Below are 24,465 nucleotides of genomic sequence, written 5' to 3'. Positions count from 1 at the left end.
TTTTAGATTCCTTAACGTGTTTAAATGGCTCTTAATATATAATATGTAAACCGATACACTTTAAATGGGGCAACTACAGTATGTGCTGTTTCCAATTTAATGAGTTTAAATGTGATTCTTGACTGCTACCAAAACCAAACCAAATTAACCCATTTACTTTATGGTAGGACGTGAAGGCCCAGAGCACGATCCCGCTGCTCGGCTATTCGGTGGACGACAACAGCCGCCCCGCAGAGCCCCAGGCCAGCTTCCGCCTCTCCCAGTCCAAGTCCGTCCACAGTTTTGCGGCTGAGAGCGAGGAGCTCAAGCAGCGCTGGCTCAAAGTGATCCGTGTGGCCGTGACGGGCGAAGTGCCCGAGCGCCCTCACGCCAATGGCAGCAACATGGCGGACGGCGCCGCGCAGGAAGCGGCCTCGGACAGCTCGTAAACTCCCGCCGGGAGTTTGTCTGCAATTTGTGCGACTGAGGTCACAAACACTTCCTCTCTTTGCTGGGCCAAAAAGGACAACGCAAGTGCTGGATAAACTGCCTTTTCCTCCCAATGCTTTCTTGTTTTGGATGACTTCCAGAGCTGTGCTGGATCACTAATTGAACGCTAGGACTGAGATGCTTTCTGTGTCAGTGTTTCCTTGAGCCTGTGGACTTGTACTGCACCATCTACTCAGTCTTAACTGTACACTATCAATGTCTATTTCTAAAGGAACAATTACAATTGTTTTTGTTTTTTTCTGCTCCTCAGCTTGTTATGATAACATAGGAAAAAGAAAACACGGTGAGATAGAAATTGTCAGTACATTATTCTCCCTCCTGAACCCAGTGAATAAGATGATTGCATCATTCATACTCACATTGACTTTTTAGGGTAAAGCCATGGAATAAGAAATGGGTCGTTATTCTCGACAGGTCATTTTGCAGGGCTGCTATGCCATCACCTCACACACAATGACCAGCTTGGTATGGACTGCATGTTTTTTTTTTTTTTTTTTTTTTACACCCCTCAATTAATGAGCAAAGTCATGCAGTAAGAAAATTAATTTGGCCTCTTCAATTACACTTCCTCCACATTGAACTTTGTGCAGCCACAGCCTGAGAAAAGGATCCTTCATGTTAAGCTAACCATGGCAAATAAATACGTACTCCTTGAGCATGCTGTCTGAGCAAAATCGCAATGAATATCATACTTCACTTCTTTCTGTTTGTTGATCAAAATAGGAACCGTGTGTTACGGTGCAGTGCAACAAGAGCTGATAGCCACAGCCAGTCGTGTGCAGGACTGAATCTTTTAACTAATGACTGTAGTCTGCATGGAGCAGCTTCTTTTTAGACGCAAATGCACAATCAAGCTGTTGCAAGAATTGTAGATGTTTTTTTTTTATTAAATTAAAGTAATTGTATTATTTAAGTAATTTATAGATCATGAGGAGGAGCATGAGCTGTCAGAAAGTAGCACAAACTTTTCTCCAGAAGGGAAAGGAATCCACATTTTACAAGGTGTTCTGCAGTGAGACAACATGCAGTGGTTGTATGGACTGACAGAGGGGATGGATGTGCCTATTTTTTCTTTTAATCCTCGTGTTAATATCTAGATGAATTAAGAGCACAACACAGGTTCTGAATGTACAGCCAACATTTGTTTGTATGCGTGCATCTTCTCACCCCAAAATGTTTCAGAATTGTACAACTACATTAAATATTTGTGGATCCAGCTCATTTGTGGTGTGATTTCAAGTTCTTATGACGACTAGTCACTCGTGTATTGTCATACAGAATACAAACTAGAACAATGTAAGAAGTATGTTTAAGTATGTCAGAATATAAATTTTACCAAATGAAACTCAAGTTTCCAAACGTTTCCAAAATACTTTGGATTCACATGAAATTAAAAATCGGCTATGTTTGAAAAATAATTGCACGTTTTCCATGGAAATATTTTCTTGAGTACATAAATAGTAAGTATTTTTTACATAACCAAAATATATCATCCACAAAATATTGACTATTGTAAAACTACTGGAAAGTATGGGGATATTTACCATGTACATCTTTTCCCCTCAAAGTATATCACTCATATTGGTTTTTTTTCTCAAATTAGGATTTGTAAAATTAATATTTTTTTCCCCCAACGTGGAATATTTTCTACGCTTTTTTTCACATATCACTTTATTGTTGAAAAATGTCAGTCAAATGGAATCATTAAGTCGTGTAGAAAATGTATTTGCACACACAAAAAAGACAAATCAAACCAACACTATTTTTAAACTATTTGTGTACGAGTTAATTTCCTGTCTATTAAAGAACAGTACTTGCAGTGTAAGCCAACATAATCATAGAAAGACATTCTGCTTTTGCTGTGATTTTGGCTTGGTGTAATGTACTAAAATTGTCCAGAATTATGAATTCTCAGCTTTTGGGCTGCCTCAAGAGGCCTCGGATCCTGCGTACAAGAGCCTGAATGAAGGTGTAACGTGAGCGCACTTGACTGTACAAGCCTTCTATCTCCAGAAGTTTTCTCTGGAGAGCCTCTCCAAAACCAGCAGCCATGTCACTCTTAAGCTGCAAACCACAGGAAAAAAAAAAAAAGCTGTTTAAGTGCTGGAGCAGCATTACGTGCTTACTTAAGTTTAATTTCTTACCAAGTCCAGATCTTGCTGAGAAACCCGCGAGATGGCTCCACGTCCGCTTCTTGCTTGCAGGCTGCTCAACGAGTCTGGAGGCCCAAAATAATGGGGGTTCAGGGGGAATGCATATTGGAGTTTTATTGGTATATTTCGAAGATTTTTGTTTAAAAAAATTAAACGTTTTCTCCATTGCATTTCAATGGCCGCCAATCACAAGCAGACTTTGGCTATTCACAGGCAGGCCATGTCTCAATCAAATCCGAATGTTTGTTTGGCTTTATCAGCTATTGCAACCAATCCACCAACTGCACAAATGTCAAACTTCAAATAGGTCACAGACTCGGTTTGATATATGTAATGCATGAAAGAGCAGGGAAAACTGGAATAGGAAAGTAGGGCAAATTTGAGGTCCAATTTCATTCATTCATTCCTCTGTTACTGCAAGCAGTTTTGCCTCATCGGCAAAAACACAAGTTGTGATTTGTGGACATCGCGCTCAGAATGTCATTACGGGGTATTTAAAGAAGACAATTTGAGTACTCGACTAGTCTTTACAATCCTTACCGTTGCCAAGGCGAGATTGATACAAAGTGGTTCCAGGCAGTAGAGAATCCTTTGGGTCTGTGGGGGTGCAGTGTAACAGGTAATACTCGAGGTGGCGCCACAACACAAATAGACATGTCTCGATGATGTCTATGAAGGGGGGGTTAAGGTTTGTCGACAGTACACCATTAGGTGCTGCTGCTAAATTAGATTTAGTCCTTCACATTAGAAAATCAGATGCAAGCTGGAGGATCAGCTGAGATTGTGATATTCTACATGTTTTGTGTCCTCTCTAATATGAGCTCGTGAAATAGGAGGTCTGCATGAAGGATACAGGAGCAGAGGGCCAGGAGCTTGGCCCTATTGTTGATGAGTTGCACCAGCCTTTCGTTGGCCAGCAGACTTCTTTGCACCGATGAGATTTTCTCCACCCCTCCTGAACCGGACATCAGGCCTTGAGACAACTACAAACGACACGACACGTCTGCTTAGATGATGCACACTGCAGTCGGACTAGCGTTAGGGTTCCGCCGGGCCATGGGCGTCATTACCTCCTTGAGCTCCTCGGGGGGCAGCTGATCCAAACTCTGCAGCTTGCCCAGACTCTGCCTGTGACTCTGGTGAAAGTGGAAGAAGTCGGCAGCACTGTTCTTCAGCATGAAGAGCACCAGGCCCAGGCTGGGGGCTTGTGAGTACGCCACGTTGGGCTGGCTGGACGTCAGATCTACGCACATGACTCATGTTTCACCAGTAACATTTTAAAGATCATAATTTCTCAATAATAACAGCATGCGCTGGAATATTATACGCAATTACGCATGATGAAACTTGTCCTTCAATTCAAATCAGATTTTTCTTGGTAATCGGACGCCCCACCCACCCGCCCATTTATTCCACAACTACACCCATAATAATTACAAATGCCAAAAATCGGCCCAAGGCCATTGCATTGTATTCAGCTTTCAAAGTTCCTCTGCATAATGACTGACGAGGACAAGCAGCATGTTCACATTAATTCATTCATAGATTCCTAATGAGGGTCTAACCTGCGCGTCCTCCGTCCCTGCCAGCCGGCTCGGTGCCAAATGGGCTAAACAGGCAGATAGTGAACTGGGCCTGAGCCGAGCTCTGCAGCAGCAGAATTTGGCAGTACTCCATGATGTTAGCGCACACCTGAGGTCAGAGCCCAGAACACGTCAATGACATAACAGTGATGTGCATAACTTTTCCAAATTACAGTATACAGCAGCCATAATTGTATAAGTGAATTATTATTTTTTAATTTTTTAAAAAGGAGATTAATTTAGAAACTATAGACATCACACACACACTGCTGACATTCCCTTATCTGTTGGATTAAGTTAAAAGGGTAATGGAAAAGGTGGAATCAAAAATCCACTTTACTATACCTATAAATCTTGGATGTTGTACTTGATCCTGGTTAACTATAAAATATTACTATGACTTTCGGTTAAGCAAGTATGGCACATCCTACCTGTTGCATGGCCACCTCCATCTCCTCTTTCCTTTCTGCTGAGTCTCCAGCTGCCGTCACCTCCGCTTGCTTCAGTAACCTCTCTCGCTCACTGCCTGCCAGGCGGCTGAGCAGCAACAGGCACAATCGCTTTGGGGGAAATACAGCACAAGGTTTTCACAAAAAAAGCTAAATTTATGCTTTGAGCTTTTGACACAATAGTCAAGCTAACCTGGAATCTATTGATGTGACCTTGAAACTCCATTAAAGCACCACCATTGACCTCGCCGGCCATCTCGGGGCCCCCTGAGAAATAACGTTCAAATGTCATCTATCTTATGTTAATTTGTTAATGATTTGCTGTATGCTGTTGATACCTGGTAGAGCCGTCTTACTGATGATACCAGTAAGCAAAGAGAGCTCCTGCAACGCTCCTAAGCTGAGCTCTGGACAGCGCAACAGTGACTGGATGGTGTCTGCGTGGACTATCAGCCACTGGAGAATCTACAAACAACACAAATACATGTTACGCAAAGACATAAACACAGGCGGCCTCCAAAACAGTAACATACACAAAACAACTAACCTCACGCAACACGAAAACTATGCAAGCTAACAGAAATTATGAGGTTTGTCAGTATTCTCACCTGTGCTGCCCCCTGCTGGGGATTCATAGTGGTGGAGGTGAGTATCACCTGGAAGAGCCTCAGGGTGGGTAGAATAATCTGTCTATAACGGTCCATAGGGCTGGGTATGAACCCTGACGGGTCCCTCATCATCCTGTACCCACAAACAGACACATTCAAGTCAGTTGGAGGAAGAAAGGTGTTTCTAATGAAGCAGTGATGCGTGTGACTTTAACCTGTGAGCTTCACTGTCAGGTATCATGTCAAACACTTGACACTCAATTAGCTGTGCTACCAGACCACAGCGAAGTAGTTCGATAGCACCTTGGTTCGTCTTGGCCACACGAGTCAGCAGGGCCTGTAAACACATCGCTGGCGTTGAGCCTTCTTACCAAGAAACTTTGGTGAACAAATACATAGAATAGCTCCTCACCATCTTGCTCTCGTATATGTAGAGTGGCTTGAGGAGGGGAGGCTGAGGTGCGAGCAGAGCCTGCAGGGCCGTGTCATCCTGTCGAAGGCTCTCCACTAGCGAGCGCAAGTAGCCACTGTTGCAAACATACACCAGCCACTGGTTCTGGCGGTCGATGGACAGGATTCGGTCAAGCACCGCCAGTGCTAGCATCTGAGAGACATTATTGTCATTGGATAAGATTTCAGTGATACCTTGACTTACACGTTCCTCCCATGACCAAGCTCAAAACTCAAACTGTATTGATTGTAGAAAACTCGGGGGGTACGGACACTTAAACATACCCTGCTAATTTGATGGCCGTCACATGCGTCCCTGCACACCACCTCCATTAGTGCTCTGCCGTAGCTCTCAATGATAGTGAGGTTCTCTCGCTGTAGTTTGGAAAAGCCATCTTCAGGGGCTGTGAGACGCTCCCACATTGCCTTCCCAGCTAGGACACACCGAGAAAATGAAGGGGATGATTAGATTTATATAACAAAGCGAGGTTAAATGCTTAATAAAAAACAGATGATCAGATGTGTGTGCGCTTATATTTTTGGTTTACCGGATTGTAAAGTATCTGGTTCCTCAGGCTTTTGGGCAATTTGAAGGTAGTACAGCAAAGACCCATACAAATGTGCACGTAGACGCTGGTATCCTCCACCTTAAAATGTAGAAGACAATCTTACAAATTGCATAAGCAGAGTTTGAAGGTGGTGGAGGTTGATAACCACCTGTAGAAAGGATGAAATCCAGCAGCTTGCGAAGGATAAGATGAAGGGCGGAGTTTGCTATTGAGCCAAAACCAGATGAGGATTCTAATCCGGCCCCTTGTGGATGTTCGAACAACACTGATTGGCTGAGGTGGGCAGTCAGGGTGAAGACAGCACCAGCTACAATGGGCATCAGTTCTCCCGCTGCATCCTCAGATAAAACCTAGGTGACAAACATTACATAAAAATAAGTGGAAGTTCATTATTCCCATGTATGTATGTATGTATGTATGTATGTATGTATGTATGTATGTATGTATGTATGTATGTATGTATGTATGTATGTATGTATGTATGTATGTATGTATGTATGTATGTATGTATGTATGTATGTATGTATGTATGTATGTATGTATGTATGTATGTATGTATGTATGTATGTATGTATGTATGTATGTATGTATGTATGTATGTATGTATGTATGTATGTATGTATGTATGTATGTATGTATGTATGTATGTATGTATGGGGTGGGGGTTATCATTATCAACCTTGTCATGCAGGTCTAATAGCAGGTCTCTTATGATTAGTTGTCTCTCTTCAACTGCCATAAGGTCAGCAGGGCAAGCGGTCAACAGCGTCTCTACTAGGCTTCTCCAGGACTGCAGCGCATGTCTCTTTGCACTGACACTTCGTCGGACACGGTTACGTTCCACCACCTGCTGTAGGATGGAGTTCACCTCCTAGGAAAACATAGTGTTTGAATTTAGGTTAAACGATGCAACGCATGATGTACGCCGACCACATACGAAATTGAAAAGTAAAATCATGGTCCTGCATATTTTCAGTTCACGTACCTCCATTAACAGTGGTCTCTGTCCTATCGCGGCCATCCCTTGCAGAGCATTCACCTCAGCAACCAAAACTCTATGGAGCAACTGTGAAAGACAATTTGAATATGATAATTTAGTGATGTCTTCACAGCGCCATAAATTAAACCAACAAACCCACCTTCACATTGCACACAGTGTGTCCTTGCTCGTTGACATGTTCACAGTTGGAGATGACTTGTTCTATCTGAGTGCGCTCAAAAAAGTCCAGCTGCAGCAGCTCAGGCATGTCTTGGCTGAAATCGATGGCATCCAGCACACTCAGCAACTTCCTACGTACTGGTAACATAAAAAAAACAAGTGGACAAGTGGTTAAGTCCATCACCTGAGATGCCCAGGCAAAACATTAGTATTCATGGCATTCCCGGCTTTTCCCTTCACCTCTGAGAAGTGGGAGGAAAAGTGAAAGAAAAAGAAATATTGAGGGAATTGATTTTGTCAAATTAAATGTGTAAAATATGCTGGTTTCAGTGTGACATGTTTTTACTGGACATGTGAACAAAATTATACAGACCTTTGGAAACGTGGTCAAAATGTAAGAATCCGCTGACTGATCTAGTTTCTTCCTCCATAGCGGTTTCTCCTTCAGCTAAAAAGAGAAATATCAACAAAAGCATATAATAGGTTTGTCTGTTAGTTTTATTAAAAAAAAAAATAATAAAAAACGTTTTTTGTTAAAGAAATAGTAGTATTACAGATTGTGTATAGTAGTAGTGTTTTTCCACAATCAATAGACACTTTTCTCACAACAAATTATGAAGAGACCATTGTTCTTGAACTTTAGGAACACTGACACTGTAATAAATATTGTTTTGGACCATTGGGAACCTTGTACTTTAACCTCCGCGAGAAAGGCAAATCTGTCATTTTTGTATATAAACAGGATTAAACAATTGCTGAGGGTGGGCCATGGGCCAAGAAAAACGATTACCGGCATAAATTGTGCATATTATCACAATACAATACAGGATGGTTTGGTCTTGGACAAGGTCTGTAGGTCTACTACAAAAAAACAATAACAATTTCACCCATTGTTATTTTTCAAAGTTTTAGTCCTGTTTCTAAGATACTGAGCAAGTGGATGAATGGATAAAATTACACAGCGACATATGTAGCACCTGCATGCTGCGAGTGTGGCTGGTCATCAAGCAGCAGGTTTACGAGGCGCTGTGTATATGAGCGCTGGCGGTTCAGTGATGTCATCCTTAGCTCAATTGCTGCAGTTTTCATGAGCCAGGACATCTGGGACAGTGCAGCAATCTGGTCCCCTGAGAACACCATGCATCAAAACAAGATTTTCATACAAAATGTAACTACAGTTCTATAAAACCTGAATGACCAGCAGAGGCGGGGCTGAAAGCACTAAACGTTGTTCCCTTCATGCATACACAGTTTGAGTATGCATACCAAAAACAGGCAAATGTTCTGGTGTCACCAGAACCTTTTTGTATGCTATCGAACTCCGTATGGGCGAATGAAACCTTCAGTCCTTTAAGCACTGCCTCTGGCGGTCAATAGAGATGGATGTACTTGCCAGGGAGGATGAATGGTAGGTGCTGCAGATGTGAGAAAAGAAAGTCCTGGCTTGTCCTTAAATAGCGCATTGTGGGTCCAGATGTTTCAGAGCAAGCGCACACCTGGTATATCACCTGTGAATACAATAAAAGAACATTCACTAAGACATTTAAGAGCACCCAATCGCCATTGTGAAGTACCAATTGTTAAGGCACTCTACGTGAAAGGGGAAAGCTTGCCTGGTAGCAGAGCTCAGCCAGGTGTGGAGCCTTTTGAGTGAGGGCAGGGCCTGATCTTTTCTCAGTGCCTCTCTGCAGGAGACTCAGGATAGCATGCAGGCAACTGCGTGGGCACCCTAACACACCTGCAAAATACAGCTATTAATGCACTGCTGTAGTTAGGATTCGATTTTTTGCCGGATATCACAAAAGAAGGTCTTGCGATCAATATCAACATCTTCACCTGGATCTTGAAGATTGGTGGAGGACACACGCTTCTTGACGTCATAGCCCAGTAAATACAACGCCAAATTGGGCGTCTTCATTTCCAAAGAGTTGATGAGAAGGTTAAGGATATGAACTTGTGTTTCATGTCGGATTTGTGCCACCTTCTTTAGGGCGTCTGCATCTAGAAGTGTAAAGAGTCTGGTCACGGCAAATAATGAAACACATTTTTTGAAGAGGCAAGACAAGAAGCTGGTGATGCACCATTTTCTGTCTCAGTTCCTTCTTCTGCCTCGTCATTATCCAGACACTCCACAAAGCCTGCCATCAGCTTGTCACTCACAACCTAAGGGAACAGAAAAAAAGTTTAACTTGATCCTACCAAAGACATGACCCACAGCTATGTCATCTAATATAATAACATTGATAAATGCGCAGCAACCTAGCATGAAATCTTCAGGAATACCTGCACTATCTGATGCGATAGAAACACAACCCAAGATTTTGATCAACACTATAAGAGAATGAGTCAGGTTTTTTTTGCAGTCGGATAATTTTCCATTTTGTGCCAAGAATCAGATGGGGAATATTCTTCTAATATTTCAGTTTTGTTTAACATCACCACCAATATCTTTATGAGACACTAGAATATACCTGGTCATATGTAAAATCTCCAACAAGCCTTTCTTGAATGTTTGGGTAGTTTGCAATGCGGCGCAAGATCTTGGCACTGTGAAAGGCAGCCTCAGGGTTGGAGTCATTGTGGTAGAGATACCTGACAGCAAACAAAATCATATGAATAATTTGAAAAGCGCACCACCACAAGTTTTGAAGATGAGCGCCGGGTTCATTTTTACCTGGCCACATTCACAATGTGATCTGCTTTGCGGGTTTGAGGACTGACCCCCTGTAGAAGCTGCTCTAATGGGGACACCAAAAGAGAAGCCTGGCTTTCCCTGAGGAGATTCATGAACACCACCTCCTTCTGCAGGGTCAGGTCTAGTAGGCAGAGGCAGTGCAGTACTGCAGATTCCAAATGCTTCTTGCCTGGAAGACAAGATTGCATTGCATCACACTCAAAACAAACAGTCACAAGCTTTATCAATGAGATTGTGACAGCAGCCTGCATGTTCTTTTACCAGGAAAAGGGGCATAGGTGTCCAGCTGGCGTACTCCCTCCTCTAGCACGCTGAGGCAAAGCGCCAACATGGGCGAGTCATTGAGCAGGTGGAACATGATGCTGTGGCCTGGTGGTTTGTGAGCTGGGACTTGCTCGCCCTGCAGCTCCACCATCTCTTGGACAAAGTCTGACGGCTGCGGCTCGTAATATCGCAGCAGCTTGTGGAACACTTCGAGTGCAGTGTCGGCTACTTCCCACTGGCAAAAGGCAAAACCGAATCAGTATAACGTGTGTAAAATCTATGAATAGAAACAATGAGCTGCAGAACACCTTCTCTTCTGGACGTCGATATGCTCTGGTGGGGAAAGCTAGGAAGACGGTGTCACGCAAGAAATTCAGGTATGGCTGGAAGCCTGGCACACGCAGCCCTGCACCCAAATTGAGGGGAATGCCGCTCTCCACCAAGGTACTTATTAGATGACAGAAGCCTCGTGTCAGAGGGTACTCCTCACAGCTCGACTCAATCTCATTAAGCTCCACCTGAGAGAACAGAATAAGAAAGCAAATTGCCCGGCAAATGAGGTTGGCGTTTGTATAACAATCTTCAAGGTATTGGAATGTCATTATGTTACCGATGAGTACACATTAAAAGATGTGCACCTGTCTAATGAATATGTTTGAAGTCCCCCCCCCTTTTTTTGTTTTGTTTGTTTTACAAAAATGCCACTTACAAAATGTATTAATACACTAACATATTTCTCTTTAGCAAAACGCTGATCTAGACACTACGCGAGTGTATCAAGTTGACTTACCTCAATTCCTGCCGCCTGTCTTTGTCCTTGAGCACGGACCGTCTGAAGGATCTGTAGAAGGAAAATAAAACTATAAGGTATCCGTCTAAAATTTTATATTGCAAAGACTGCCTGCCTCCAGCATTCTGAGGCAGTCCGGAGCCCTACTTAAATTTAATCCTATGGTAATTTCACATCACAAATTCATATTCTGAGCATTTAACTATTTGACAATAGTCCTGAATGCATTTAAAAAATATATACTAAAATGTTCAACCTGTGTGTACTCTAGTGACTGCCAGAGTGAAGCGGCAATTTCAGGTGATTTGCCGAAAGCTGCCAGGCAGCGAAGAATCTCAGCTTTTAGGACAGGTGGAACACTGCACTGAAGCAAACCCAGCATCACCACCACAGGAGTCCACTGGGGGTGCTCACACAATGCCAGCCGAGCATTTTCACTCTAGAAAAAAACAAGAAAACATACACATTTCCGCAACGTTCTCAGGTCAAGGTGTGCCTAAAATATCATAAAATGGACAAACAAAAATACCCAAGCAATTATTGTAGTGAGTAACTGCAGAAATGATGCAAGTCCTTCCAATTCTCGTTGAGTGATACCCTGAAGCGGTGTGTGACGATAATGAACTGCATCAGGGTTTGGTAGGTCTTGCCACAAATTCTCATGGTAGAGCATGAGGGCGTGGAAAAAATGCTCCCATGATACTGGACAGCCTGCAACTCCCTGGATGTTATCAGCTGCATGAAAGGACATGAGAATAATTGGTGTCCAATGTTATGTGATAACATGCACTAAAATTAAAAGAATCAGCTTGAGGTGAAAACCTTTATTTCGTTCCTCTTACCATGTGAAGGTCCGTTGGTTTTTAGCAGGCTGAAGCAGTAGTGTGCACATTGAGGACCATTGGCAAGACCTTTCAGCATCCGCAAATAGGAGATGTAGAGTGTGGAGGGCAGAAGGTCCCCCATTTGCCGCACAAACTTGGACAGAACCACCTACATTCAACGCATCAAAAGAGAAATTGAAAATTGACAACAAACAGAACTCATCTAAGGAGGTATAGGTTAAGACTTTGATGGTTATGCTGATAATATGGAAAAATAATATTACCTGTTTATGTGGAGGCCTTTGCAGTGCCATTCCCAGGTAGGATCCTTGCAATGAGTTGTGCTGAAGGGGGTCTGTGGGACACCAGAACTCCAGGCCCAACTCCATCCCAAATGGATCCTTATTGTAGAACTCTCCTATCTGGACAAAAAATAAAATAGGGTAACAATGCTGTATAAAAACGTTTTGACTTTGGAAGTTGAAACACCATCTTGAGTTAAAGCACTAGTCTTTGAGGAGATTGTTGGATTATGTAAAAGCAACATTAAATCACATTTGGAATAAAATACGTTTTTGAAGATGTACGTAGTTGCTGTGAATTCCACCACTGACATTTTAGAATAGATTTTGAATTGTGGTTTTAATTTGAAGTAATCGACAATGACAACGCGTTATCCTATTAATATTGAAGATTATACTTGTAAAATTGTGAGTGTAAATAGAGTATGTATTATGTTAAGTGTGTGCGTGTGCCTTCGTAGGAGATTTACAAGCATCATGAGGTGGTCCAAGTCTTTGCGTAGTGATGATGGAGGCTCATTGTCCATTTGTAAAGACATATGCATCAAGCGGGCATCCTCATCGGCACGGTTACGGAGATGCTTGACCTACAAAAGCATTCAAAACCAAACCAATTTAATTAAACTTGGCAAGGAATGTCTTCAATCTTTCACTACAACAACAAAAATGTGACAGCTTACCTTCATTGGCATTAGTGCCAGAAAATCTGTGATGAGTGAATGGAGGCGGCGGATGTAAAACTCCTCCAGGAAGAAACTCTCACAACCGAGCATACCCTCTTTAATAAAGAGGAAGACATCTCCCAGGACAGCCTGGTCTGTCAGCGCCTCGTCTGCCTCGGTGAACTCCACGAGGGCTGGCCAGAACAAATGTGAAATGTTTTCCAATTCAACAGCACCTACATCAAATCTTGTGGCAATCTAAATATCCCAAAAAGATGTGATCCTAACCTGCACCTTGTGGCAGCTGGGACAGCACCCTCAAAGAAAGAGCCCAAGTTAGGCGACACACAGCCTGCAGGCCAGGAAGCGTCCATGGCTGGCTGTCCATCAAACGACTGTGCAGTGCTGACACATACTGTCTCTCTGAGAGCAGCGGCAGTGCCTGGAGCAGATCTGAAGATGGAAAAACACACACTTACGTATAATTGAGTTACAATCAATTCGGTCAATCATGTCGACTTTCATATTGAGGTTGAGTTGTGTAGAAATCGCACTGAGGATTGCAATACTTGCAGCCTCCCACAGTTATTTAAGTCTTAACAGCAGCTGAAATCAAAATGGAGAGCAGCACAATGGTTGGAATCACTGAATGGGCAGGCTGGAGCTAGCCTGAATGATATGTTGTACTCTGTTTATTTTGACGGACCTTTCATCGAGGGCATAAAAATATAAAGAGATCTACACAAAGCTATGCACTGATTTTCTACGTTTAGTCAAACTGTTCTAAGCTTCAACAATTCTCACCTTCTATATCTTCAGTGCCTTGCTCAATGAAGCTGACATCCAAACAGTACATCAGTGCCATGGCCAGAGCCAGGTTCACACTATCCAGCGAGCCATCAGCTTGAGCCGATACTGTCTCCAAGTAGCCGATGAGAGCCAGGGTGTCATCGCTAGTTAAAGGTGATTGGCAGGTCCATGCAAACAGGCTGTCTGCAAGGGCCTGCCTGCATTCTTTAATAAGGTCTGAAACCTGGGGGCGGGGGGTCAAGTTGGTATCATGTCAATTACAACCGGAAAGATCAACCATGACAAAATAATAGTTTAAAATAATATATGTACTCCTACCTCCTTTCTGTGCTTTTCATTGCCCAGGCCTCGCTCCTTCTGCAGCCGCTCAAACTCACGTGTCAGATTGATCTCATTTATTAAGGTCAGGATGCGCCTGGTCAATCCCTGGCTCATCAATTCATCCGTGAAATGTGTCGTCAAAGACACCAGCTCTTCACTAAATGAGCCGGGAGGCAGGGGAAGAAAAGCAATCAAAAACCTTTTAAAAAGAACGGCAGAGATCGTGAACGATCCATACTGTATATGCAGGAGCTATTGAAACAACCTGCAGAATAACGGTCAGCAGTTACCTGAGGTCCAGAGTGAATGTCTTGCCGTGACGTGACTGGATAAGTGTGCGCAGAGAGTTGGCAACACAAAGTTTTCCATCCCAATAGAGGAGCACTGCCACCAAACCACGTGTCAAATCTGGAAAGTGGGACTGTTGCTGCTGAGCTGGGGGCAAAAAACACAAACCATCAAACACCATGACTGTAAACAGCTCCCTAGTGGATTTTTGTATCTATTCAAAAAGGTTTATGCTGTTGTTTTTGTAAGGACCTGCCAACAAAAGCTCCACAGCTGCCAATTCTCCAATGTCAAACAAATCACTGACGATGAAGGCCTCTGAAAGAAGGTGCTCTGGAAGGAGTTGGGACCCCTGCTGACCCTGAATGGCGATGCCTTCTGTGCTGGCTTTCCGCACCTTCTCTCTCTGCTCTGCACTTTTTGGCTAGAAATGACGAAGGAGAGGATGTTGCATGTGCATCATGTGGGGTACTGTAGTAAAAACGCACACAATACAATGACGCTAGGGGGGTTATAATAAATGCATGGACTCACCGGGTTCTTAAAGAGGGATAGAAAGTGTGGCTTGTGTTTTTTCAACTGAAGGTCGAGCAGACGAAAGCTCCCTGGCTGTCTTCCCAACACAGCACCCTCCACTGTCTCCCATAGTTCCTTTAGTGGCCTCCACAGACTGGCTCCTACGTAATAATAGATGTCCAAGGTCAGGTACACAACATACACTACATAGGACATTCAGCTTTCAGATGACATTTCAGGATGAACGTAAAATTCACATTAACTTTTGTAGTTGAAGTTAATTTGACCCCCCAAAAAAAATTTCTCTTGGTATGGCGCCGTGAGTGGCTGCCTCCCAGCAGTGTTCTCTCTTTTCCTCTTTATTTCCTTCTTTTCTCCTTTTTCTTCTGTCTTTTTGTCCATTCGGCGATGCTGGTGCCTTCTACCGCACCTCGGTACCTCTTCGGATCGGATATTTTATTTTATTTATTTTTTCTTCCTGGGACCGGACCGGGATCATCGGTCGAGACCGGCGTAACTCTACGACGGCTTCCTGCTTATCCGACCAGTGATGACCGGGTCCCTCGCATTGGCCTTGCAGCCGCAACACCTGTGGGGAGTCCGCTCCCTCGTGCTCGTCGGAACCGACGACTTTCGCCATGCTAGCCCCGTGGTGGCCATCTGCACGTCCCCCGACAGGGTGCCCGGGACGCTGCTCACACGTTTGCCTGCTTTGTGATGTTTTCACCGATTCACCACCACGGTCCATTGGGCGCCGTTGAACTGAACTGCCCTTACACCTGTCGATGGACCCCGTGGAGGCTATTTTGTGTGTTTTGGGGTGTTCTCTTGTATTGAGGGGTGCTAGGTGGCCGCTGTTGCTTTTTTTTCCTTTGTCTTTTAGCTTTGATTTGCTTTGATGGCTTTTATCTTGTGCACTTTCTGACTTTCTTTGTGGCGCCGTTGTGTGGCAGCCTTGTGAGAGCCTATTGAGTTGCGCTCATGCCATCTGTGTGTCTTTTTGTATACCCACTCTGTGGTATGGATACTGCTGGGGCCTGAATTTCCCCACCCCTGGGGATCAATAAATGTACAACAGGCTGTGACATCGTTTGCATGTTGTGTTGTTCTATGTGCATGTCTGTGTTGGCAGCGGCTCTGCCTATTTTCCCGCTCCGCATGTCACGTGATTCCATGGGGTGACGCGGCGTTCTCTGCGCATGAGCAGGGCACTCCGGAAGAGAGCAGTTCGCGGTATGGTGGGGTAGAAGTTTTCTAGTTATAGTTGAAGCAAGTAAAAAAGCCGAGTTCATGACCAAAAGGTAAGCCCTAGATCGTTGTTGTCGTATAATAAGTATATTTGTTTGTATTTGTTGCCATCGTGTCAGTTCGGGTCCTTGTATGGCACTCTGAGCGGATTCGCGGACGAGAGACACTTTCCTGTTGCCGCCATTCCTGTTCCTCATTTCGATCACTAGAGGTCTCCCCAGACCATCCGATTGCCCACATTACGATGAGTGTCATTAAGATAAGTATAATGCGGCCACTCGTAGCGTTAGAATTCAACTATGTACGTTGGCAACGACGTTATTATACTGTATTTCCTTTAGGGTCATTTAAAGCATGTTTGCGCCATATTTGAAATATTTAGTTTGGGATTGTCTTTACCTTTATTCTTATTATTTGTTATTGCAGACTCCGCAATCATTCCGCAATTCTATCAATCTGCAATTCTATTATGACCTTCAATCCTGCTACTCAATAAACCTGTCCATCCCTCCATCTACCTTTTGGCCATTCCCTGTGTCCAAACGTCCTTTGCTGCCTCCTGTATTCTGACCGATACACCATCTTGTACACTATATACCCCCAGATCTAGCGTATTATCCTCCCCAACATTGGGCGCCAAATCCTCCTTTACAATGTGGTCCTTCGAGCCGGATATAGTGTTCAGGATGGAGCAAGATCAAGAAAGACACCTGGATGTGAGGCCAAAACGTCGGACGCACCCCCCAGCTTGGATGCAGGACTTCGAGGTGGACTACGTGGGATATGAGCACAGCGGCCAACCACGTTGGGACTCGTTTACACCGACCCCAACAGGCAGACCGTCATACCCACAGCAGGGACTAGTCCAGACGATCTCCTTGCGTGCACCTCAATTTCATCCGGAGAGCTTCGAGGATGCTGCTCAGCATAGAGCCCCTCAGCTAGCCTCAAGCTTCACCCGGAGGAGGAATGCGGATGATAGAACCTTATCTGCACCTGTCCAGTCATACCAACAACAGCCAAACCAGGACCAGTACCACCCGAACCGCCACACCGTACAAGATGGGAATGCGGTTCTGCGTGAGACTCACGAAGCCATCCATGCCGGACTGAAGGAGCTAAATAAAGCCCGTAGTGACCTTCAGCAGCTGATTGACGTGGCCCACTCTCTAAGAATAGGCATGAGTCAAGTGAACATCCCTCTACCAGCATGTTCCAGTCCCAAACCACCTGATGGGGCCGTCACCACGAGCAACAGCTCGAGATTCACTGAGTCAGAGGAAGAGGAGGATTGGCCTGATCCTCCGCCATGGCCTGAACCCGAGGAAGCCCTAAACGCCAACCTCAGTGCCTTGAATCTGGGAGCTCATCAGCTACCTCCTTACCCGACTCCACCGGAGACCAAGCCTCTACACTACAGGCCTCAGCCACAACCAGCCCAATTCCGTCATCCACAGTTCATTCCTTCTAGCCGTGAGTCCTCCCACGTTCCTCCTGTACCGCCACGTAACTTACCCTTACCTCTAGGAGCATCCCCAACTGGTCAACCACATCTTCAAGTGCCACACTCTCACAGAACCACCCCTTACATGCAACCTCCATACCCAGAGCCAGTGTACAGAGGACCCCAACCGACCATTCCCAAGTTCACTTTCCCGGACCCTAGTGAGTTCGCCCGGCTACGTATAGCATTAGAGAACCTCCTCCCCTCCAATGCTACAGAACTCTTCAAGTATCAGGTACTAGTAGACCATCTTAAGTTAGAAGAGGCCAAACTGATATCTGACGCCTATCTAAACTCTCCAACACCCTACACGGACACCATGACAGCTCTCTATGACAAATATGGTCAACCTCATCAGCTTGCCCTAAAGAAGATATCCAGCGTCCTGGACGGCCCAGAGGTCAGGCGGGGTGATCCAATGGCGTTCCAGAAATTTGCCCTTCAAATACAATCACTGGTGGGTCTCCTCCAGACCTTGGGCCACGAAGGAGAAGTTGAACTAAGCTGTGGCTCTCACGTAGCTCGCCTACTGAGTAAGCTTCCGCCTGAACAGCGAGCCGATTTCCGCCGTTCCCAGCCCACTCGATCTGGAGCCACATCCACCTTGCGGGACCTGTCAGAGTGGCTTCGCCACGAGTCATGGTGCCAGGACTTTGACGATCCTACCAGTAGCCGGAGCTCCAAGGAGAAGCAGAGCACTAAATGGAACATTCGTCCTGTGGCTAAGCAAACAGCAGTCCTGCATAGTAGCCAGGAGCCCTCAGTGAAACTAGTTAAAGAGAAACCTGTCAAAGGGAAAGACAAGTCCAAGGTATACTGTGCCTATTGTGAGAGTACAGACCACTACCTCAGCCAGTGTAGTGGTGTAGCCCAGCTCACCAAAGACGAGCTGAAGAGGTGGATCCAAGAGCACAAGCGGTGTTGGCGCTGTGCCCGTCGACACTTCGCCGCTCAGTGCGACCTCAAGAAACCCTGTAACCTTTGTCAAGGCAAGCACCTTCTCGCTCTCCACGAGATTAACATAAGACCTGAGAAAGTTAAGGATGACTCACCTCCAAAGGCTGAAAGCTGCCTGACTACCTGTGCCTCCGAGTCCTTCTACCTTGACCGACCACACGTGGGGAACCGAGTCATGTTGAAGGTGGTGCGAGTACACGTGCACTATGGTAGTCAGAAGTTAGACACCTACGCTATACTGGATGATGGGTCTGAGAGGACTATGCTGCTCCCCACCGCTGCTAAGTCCCTAGCCCTTAACGGCGCTCCCGAAGACCTCCCACTGCGCACAGTGCGCTCGGACATCCAAGTCTTGCATGGCCATACAGTGTCATTCCGGGTCTCCTCTCCCACCAACCCTAATATTATGTTTAAGATCACTGATGCCTTTACAGCCAGCCATCTTAATCTAGCCCCACATAGCTACCCAGTTAGCCACCTACAGAGGAAGTTCAAGCACCTGCGTGGAATCCCTATTCCTACCTTCCGAGAAGTAAAGCCCTTGCTTCTCATAGGTTCAGACCAGCCCCACCTCGTAACCCCCATCGAGCCTGTCAGGCTTGGTCCTCATGGTAGCCCAGCAGCTGTCCGCACTAGACTGGGGTGGACCTTGCAGGGCCCGTGTCAGTCGACGGGGCGGCCAGCTCACCCAGCTCAATGCCTGTTCACCTCTGTTCCACCACCCATGGATGATCTCTACAGGCATGTGGAGAGACTCTGGCAAGTGGATACAGTCCCCTACAGGCCAGAGAGGGAAGTGACACGATCCAAGCAGGATCAGCAAGCCATAGCCCTGCTGGAGACGAAGACAGGACGTACCGAGGTGAGTGGCATCCTTAGATACGCTACTCCCCTGTTACGCCATGCGGCTATGCCACTATTGCAAGCACCGAAAGAATCAGTTATGGCCCTGCTGCGCAGCACTGAGAGACGCCTCCTTAAGAACCCTGAGCAGGGACAAGCATACCAAGCGGAGATGCGGAAACTCATCGAGTCAGGCGCAGTGCAGGAAATTAGCGAGGACACCTCATCAACGGAGAGCTGGTTTATCCCCCATCACCTCGTGACCCATAACGGGAAGAACCGCCTCGTCTTTAACTGTTCTCATCAATTTTTGGGCCAGTCCCTTAATCAGTTCCTCCTACCAGGCCCAACTCTAGGTGCCTCACTGCTAGCGGTCCTATTGAGGTTCCGAGAAGGTCCCATTGCAGTTAGTGGGGACATTAAAGGGATGTTCCACCAGGTCCGTCTCCTCCCTGAGGATCGCCCCCTTCTGAGATTTTTATGGAGAGACCTAGAGGTAGAACAACCACCCAAGATCTTTGAATGGCAGGTCCTCCCCTTTGGGACCACCTGTAGCCCATGTTGTGCGACATACGCCCTGCAAAGACATGTCAAGGATCCCAGTAAGTCAAACGATGACATGAGGTTCTCCGTGGAGCACTGTTTCTATGTCGACAACTACCTGCAGAGTGTGGCTACACCCAGCGAAGCAAAGGGTCGGGTGGACCGGCTCAGGAAACTCCTCGCCTCGGGCGGCTTCGAATTGCGACAGTGGGCTTGCAATGACCCAAATGTTCTCAGCCACCTACCTTCAGAGCTCAGATCCACCAGTCTAGACCTGTGGCTAGCCCAAGATAAGTCCAACCCGTTTGAGTCGACCCTGGGCCTCAGCTGGAACTGGCAGGCAGACTCCCTAGGCTACAAGCAGCGGTTAGTCCCTTACGATGTACCAACCTTGAGGAACATTTATAGAGTCCTAGCCTCACAGTACGATCCATTGGGATACCTGCTGCCATTCTCCATTCGCGCCAAGCTCATCCTAAGACAGCTGTGGGACAAGCAGCGAGGTTGGGACGATCCTAACCTCCCTCCTGACCTGCTACAGGCTTGGTCCTGTTGGGAGGCGGAGCTCAAGCATCTGCCGGACATTACCATGCCACGTCCGTATGCGCCTGCGGATAGCCACCGCGAAGGGACCACTCGGCAAGTGCACATCTTTGCTGACGCCTCAGAAAAGGCCTACGGGGCTGTAGCCTTCCTCCGAACCGAAGACAACCAGGGTAAGGTACATTTATCCTTTGTTCTGGCTCGCTCCCGCATAGCCCCTAAGCGTGTGCATTCTGTACCTCGCCTTGAGCTGTGTGCGGCTCTTGTAGCAGCGCAGTTGGCTTCCACCCTCAAGAAAGAGCTTGCTCTCCCAGTACACAGCACAGTATTGTGGTCTGACTCTACCACTGTACTCACCTGGCTACACTCGCAATCCTGTCGATACAAGGTGTTTGTAGGGTCAAGAGTAGCTGAGATACAGGAGCTTACGGAAGGCTTTGTTTGGCGCTACGTAGACTCAGACAACAACCCTGCCGACGACCTGACAAGAGGGAAGACATTGATATCCCTGTTGGAGCCCAATCGATGGTCACAAGGACCCGCCTTCCTTCTACAGGGTCCAACCACCTGGCCAGAAATGCCACACGGTATTCCACCTGATGATGCCGCTGAACTAAGGAAAGGTACGTTCTGTGGGTCCACCGTCACCTCACCTGACATTGCCATTCTACAAGACAAGACGTGCAACACCTGGCAGGAACTCATGGACGCTACTGCAAGGGAACTTCATGGCCAGGCCCCTCCGATCTACTCACCTGCCGCTGAAGAATACCGACAAGCTGAAGTACTCATCCTTCAACGAGCCCAGAAGCAATCCTTCCCAGACGATTGTGCTCAGCTGTCTGCAGGGAGGCCTGTTAAAACTTCGAGTCGACTTCTTACTCTAGCGCCAGTCATCGACACCTCCATCGACCTAATCAGAGTAGGAGGCCGGTTACGCCGTCTAGAGGGCCAGAACGAGGTCACCCCACACCCTATCGTCCTCGACGCCTCACACCCTGTGACCCGCCTGCTCATAAAGAAATATGACCAGGACCTTAAACACCCAGGGCCAGAGCGAGTCTTTGCAGAGTTGCGGAGGACCTATTGGATCATTCACGGCCGTGAAGCAGTTCGTCGCTATCAACGTTCCTGTGTAGATTGTCAGCGCTGGCGGGCCAAGCCTTCCATACCTAAAATGGCTGACCTCCCAACCGCACGCCTCCAGTTGCATAAACCTGCCTTCCACGCCACTGGCATGGACTGTTTCGGTCCCATGTTAGTAAAGGTTGGACGACGCCATGAGAAACGCTGGGGTCTCATCTTCAAGTGCTTGACCACCAGAGCGGTACATCTGGACCTCATACGAAATATGGACACCGATGCTTTCCTGATGGCTTTGAGGCGATTCATTGCCAGAAGAGGAACCCCCTCGGAACTGTGGTCAGACCACGGGACCAATTTCAAGGGGGGAGAGAAGGAGCTTCGGGAAGCCTTCACAAGTATGTGTCCAACCCTACAAAGTCAACTCGCTCCACGTAAAATCAAATTCAACTTCAACCCCCCAGCAGCCCCTCACTTTGGTGGAGTATGGGAGAGAGAAGTACGAGCAGTCAAGTCTGCACTCCGCACCTGTCTAGGTACTGAGCCTATCCATGAGGACGTCCTCTCCACCGTCCTGTTGGAAGTGGAGGCCATTCTCAACTCAAAACCTTTGGGCTATGTGTCTGCTGACCTGTCTGACGTCGACCCCGTGACCCCCAACAGCCTCCTACTGGGGCGGCCTGATGGATCACTCCCCCAGATCGTCTACCCGAAGAGCGAAATCCTGAGCCGAAGGCGCTGGCGGCACTCCCAAGTCCTTGCCGACCAGTTTTGGTCAAGATTCATCAGGGATTACCTACCGGGATTGCAAACAAGACAGAAATGGCAAGCCTCCCCCCCCGACCTCCTGGAGAAGTCAGTGGTCATGATCACCGAGCCACAGTTACCCCGTGCCATGTGGCCTATTGGTCATGTGACGAAGGTTCATCGCAGTGACGATGGCCACATAAGGTCAGCTGATGTCGACATTAAAGGGCGGCAGTACACCCGACCAGTAGCTCGACTGGTGGTGCTACCAGCCCTCCCAGCGGAAGTGACTCAGGACTCTCATAAAGACTGATGAGCCTTTGTTTGAAACAAATGTGCCCTGCACATTTGGGGGCGGCTGTACAACAGGCTGTGACATCGTTTGCATGTTGTGTTGTTCTATGTGCATGTCTGTGTTGGCAGCGGCTCTGCCTATTTTCCCGCTCCGCATGTCACGTGATTCCATGGGGTGACGCGGCGTTCTCTGCGCATGAGCAGGGCACTCCGGAAGAGAGCAGTTCGCGGTATGGTGGGGTAGAAGTTTTCTAGTTATAGTTGAAGCAAGTAAAAAAGCCGAGTTCATGACCAAAAGGTAAGCCCTAGATCGTTGTTGTCGTATAATAAGTATATTTGTTTGTATTTGTTGCCATCGTGTCAGTTCGGGTCCTTGTATGGCACTCTGAGCGGATTCGCGGACGAGAGACACTTTCCTGTTGCCGCCATTCCTGTTCCTCATTTCGATCACTAGAGGTCTCCCCAGACCATCCGATTGCCCACATTACGATGAGTGTCATTAAGATAAGTATAATGCGGCCACTCGTAGCGTTAGAATTCAACTATGTACGTTGGCAACGACGTTATTATACTGTATTTCCTTTAGGGTCATTTAAAGCATGTTTGCGCCATATTTGAAATATTTAGTTTGGGATTGTCTTTACCTTTATTCTTATTATTTGTTATTGCAGACTCCGCAATCATTCCGCAATTCTATCAATCTGCAATTCTATTATGACCTTCAATCCTGCTACTCAATAAACCTGTCCATCCCTCCATCTACCTTTTGGCCATTCCCTGTGTCCAAACGTCCTTTGCTGCCTCCTGTATTCTGACCGATACACCATCTTGTACACTATATACCCCCAGATCTAGCGTATTATCCTCCCCAACATTGGGCGCCAAATCCTCCTTTACAATAAATATTCAATCAATCAATCAATCATAACTTGTGAATACACATGTAGACTAGTAGTGAAAATCGTTGTGGATATTGTCGTTGCGCTCGAGAGAACCGCAAAATCAACTAAAATATTGAAATGTAGTGTTATTCTTTTCACTACCAAAACCGATCTGAGCAAATAAATAACTTCAACATGGTCAGCTAAACGGGGTAGTAGTGAAATCCTTCTTACTTCAATATAATAATTTATATATAAAAAAAAAAAAGTTGGGCATTTACTACTTCCATTGATTTAGCATCATGTTTGTTCGGTTGCCTCTATTTCTGCAGAAAATAGTACTCAACAAACAAAGTAAACACACCAGCGAGGAACTTCTCATAAAATATTTGACTATTGTAAGTACTTGTTGAATTGAGCTGCTGCGTTGACATGGCGTATGCGAGTATGGAGACAATGAAACGCCACCCAGACATGTAGTTAATTATTATGAGTTAAGATTTCATCAAAACAAGTCAAGCTATCGCCATGTCTCGGTATACGTATTAGCAGCGTTAGCCTAGCAGCGCAGGGCTCAGCATGCGGTAGTTACTTTTGAACCACAAGGAAATCATGTCTTCAAAAGATATAGAAATATAGATCGAAAGGCTTTATTCCTGTGTTATTGCCCAATAAATGAATACAATGAAACGTTCCAAAAGTGTGGTTCATACCCGAATTTACCGCCATCTGCACCGCCATGACACAACGTGAAGGGTGGGCGCGACACTGGGCCGTCCGTTAGTGCCTGTATGAAATACAAAACATCAGAGCTTTCTTTAAGATATTCATTAAATTATGTTTTTCTTAACCATGTATTTTAAATGGATGCTCAAACTGTGATTTTATTT

General features: G+C 46.0%; 3 protein-coding genes across 6 annotated transcripts in view; 2 read left to right on the top strand and 1 right to left on the bottom strand.

Annotated features, from left to right (window-relative positions):
* fgd4a (FYVE, RhoGEF and PH domain containing 4a) overlaps positions 1-1,710 on the top strand; it is a 32,957-nt gene extending 31,247 nt beyond the window's left edge. The window contains exon 19 of the mRNA XM_061284143.1: positions 168-1,710. Coding sequence (XP_061140127.1) covers positions 168-428 — 261 coding nt within the window. The 3' untranslated portion in view covers positions 429-1,710. The remainder of the gene's footprint in view (positions 1-167) is intronic.
* On the bottom strand, positions 942-24,362 carry nup205 (nucleoporin 205). Its single transcript, XM_061284140.1, has 42 exons — positions 24,289-24,362; positions 14,951-15,093; positions 14,669-14,840; positions 14,419-14,563; positions 14,126-14,285; positions 13,802-14,030; positions 13,286-13,450; positions 13,016-13,191; positions 12,806-12,922; positions 12,318-12,455; positions 12,052-12,202; positions 11,739-11,944; positions 11,466-11,648; positions 11,210-11,260; positions 10,728-10,937; positions 10,417-10,654; positions 10,135-10,324; positions 9,932-10,052; positions 9,542-9,623; positions 9,297-9,461; positions 9,074-9,198; positions 8,854-8,968; positions 8,438-8,587; positions 7,834-7,908; positions 7,441-7,598; positions 7,287-7,367; positions 6,981-7,172; positions 6,450-6,651; positions 6,281-6,379; positions 6,018-6,166; positions 5,695-5,886; positions 5,498-5,619; positions 5,283-5,415; positions 5,013-5,139; positions 4,868-4,941; positions 4,657-4,785; positions 4,208-4,334; positions 3,713-3,885; positions 3,496-3,625; positions 3,183-3,311; positions 2,634-2,707; positions 942-2,553 (listed from the first exon to the last, which is right to left on the bottom strand). Exons 1-42 carry the CDS (start codon positions 24,314-24,316, stop codon positions 2,401-2,403), a joined length of 5,979 nt encoding a protein of 1,992 aa, XP_061140124.1. The 5' UTR covers positions 24,317-24,362; the 3' UTR covers positions 942-2,400.
* On the top strand, positions 16,004-23,456 carry LOC133157530 (uncharacterized). Of its 4 annotated transcripts, none has more exons than XR_009715027.1 (2): positions 16,004-22,992; positions 23,366-23,456. XR_009715027.1 is itself a non-coding variant. In XM_061284142.1 (2 exons), exon 2 carries the CDS (start codon positions 16,834-16,836, stop codon positions 22,711-22,713), a length of 5,880 nt encoding a protein of 1,959 aa, XP_061140126.1. In that variant the 5' UTR covers positions 16,004-16,233; positions 16,607-16,833; the 3' UTR covers positions 22,714-23,456. The 4 variants fall into 4 exon arrangements, 2 of the variants coding, with proteins under 2 accessions (XP_061140126.1, XP_061140125.1); XR_009715026.1 differs by having other exon boundaries at positions 16,004-23,240; XM_061284142.1 differs by having other exon boundaries at positions 16,004-16,233; positions 16,607-23,456.
* Positions 24,363-24,465: the final 103 nt, after the last annotated feature.

Source organism: Syngnathus typhle, linkage group LG7 (assembly GCF_033458585.1).
Source record: "Syngnathus typhle isolate RoL2023-S1 ecotype Sweden linkage group LG7, RoL_Styp_1.0, whole genome shotgun sequence".
Lineage (NCBI taxonomy): Eukaryota > Metazoa > Chordata > Actinopteri > Syngnathiformes > Syngnathidae > Syngnathus > Syngnathus typhle.
This window is presented reverse-complemented; position numbering and strand designations above follow the sequence as displayed.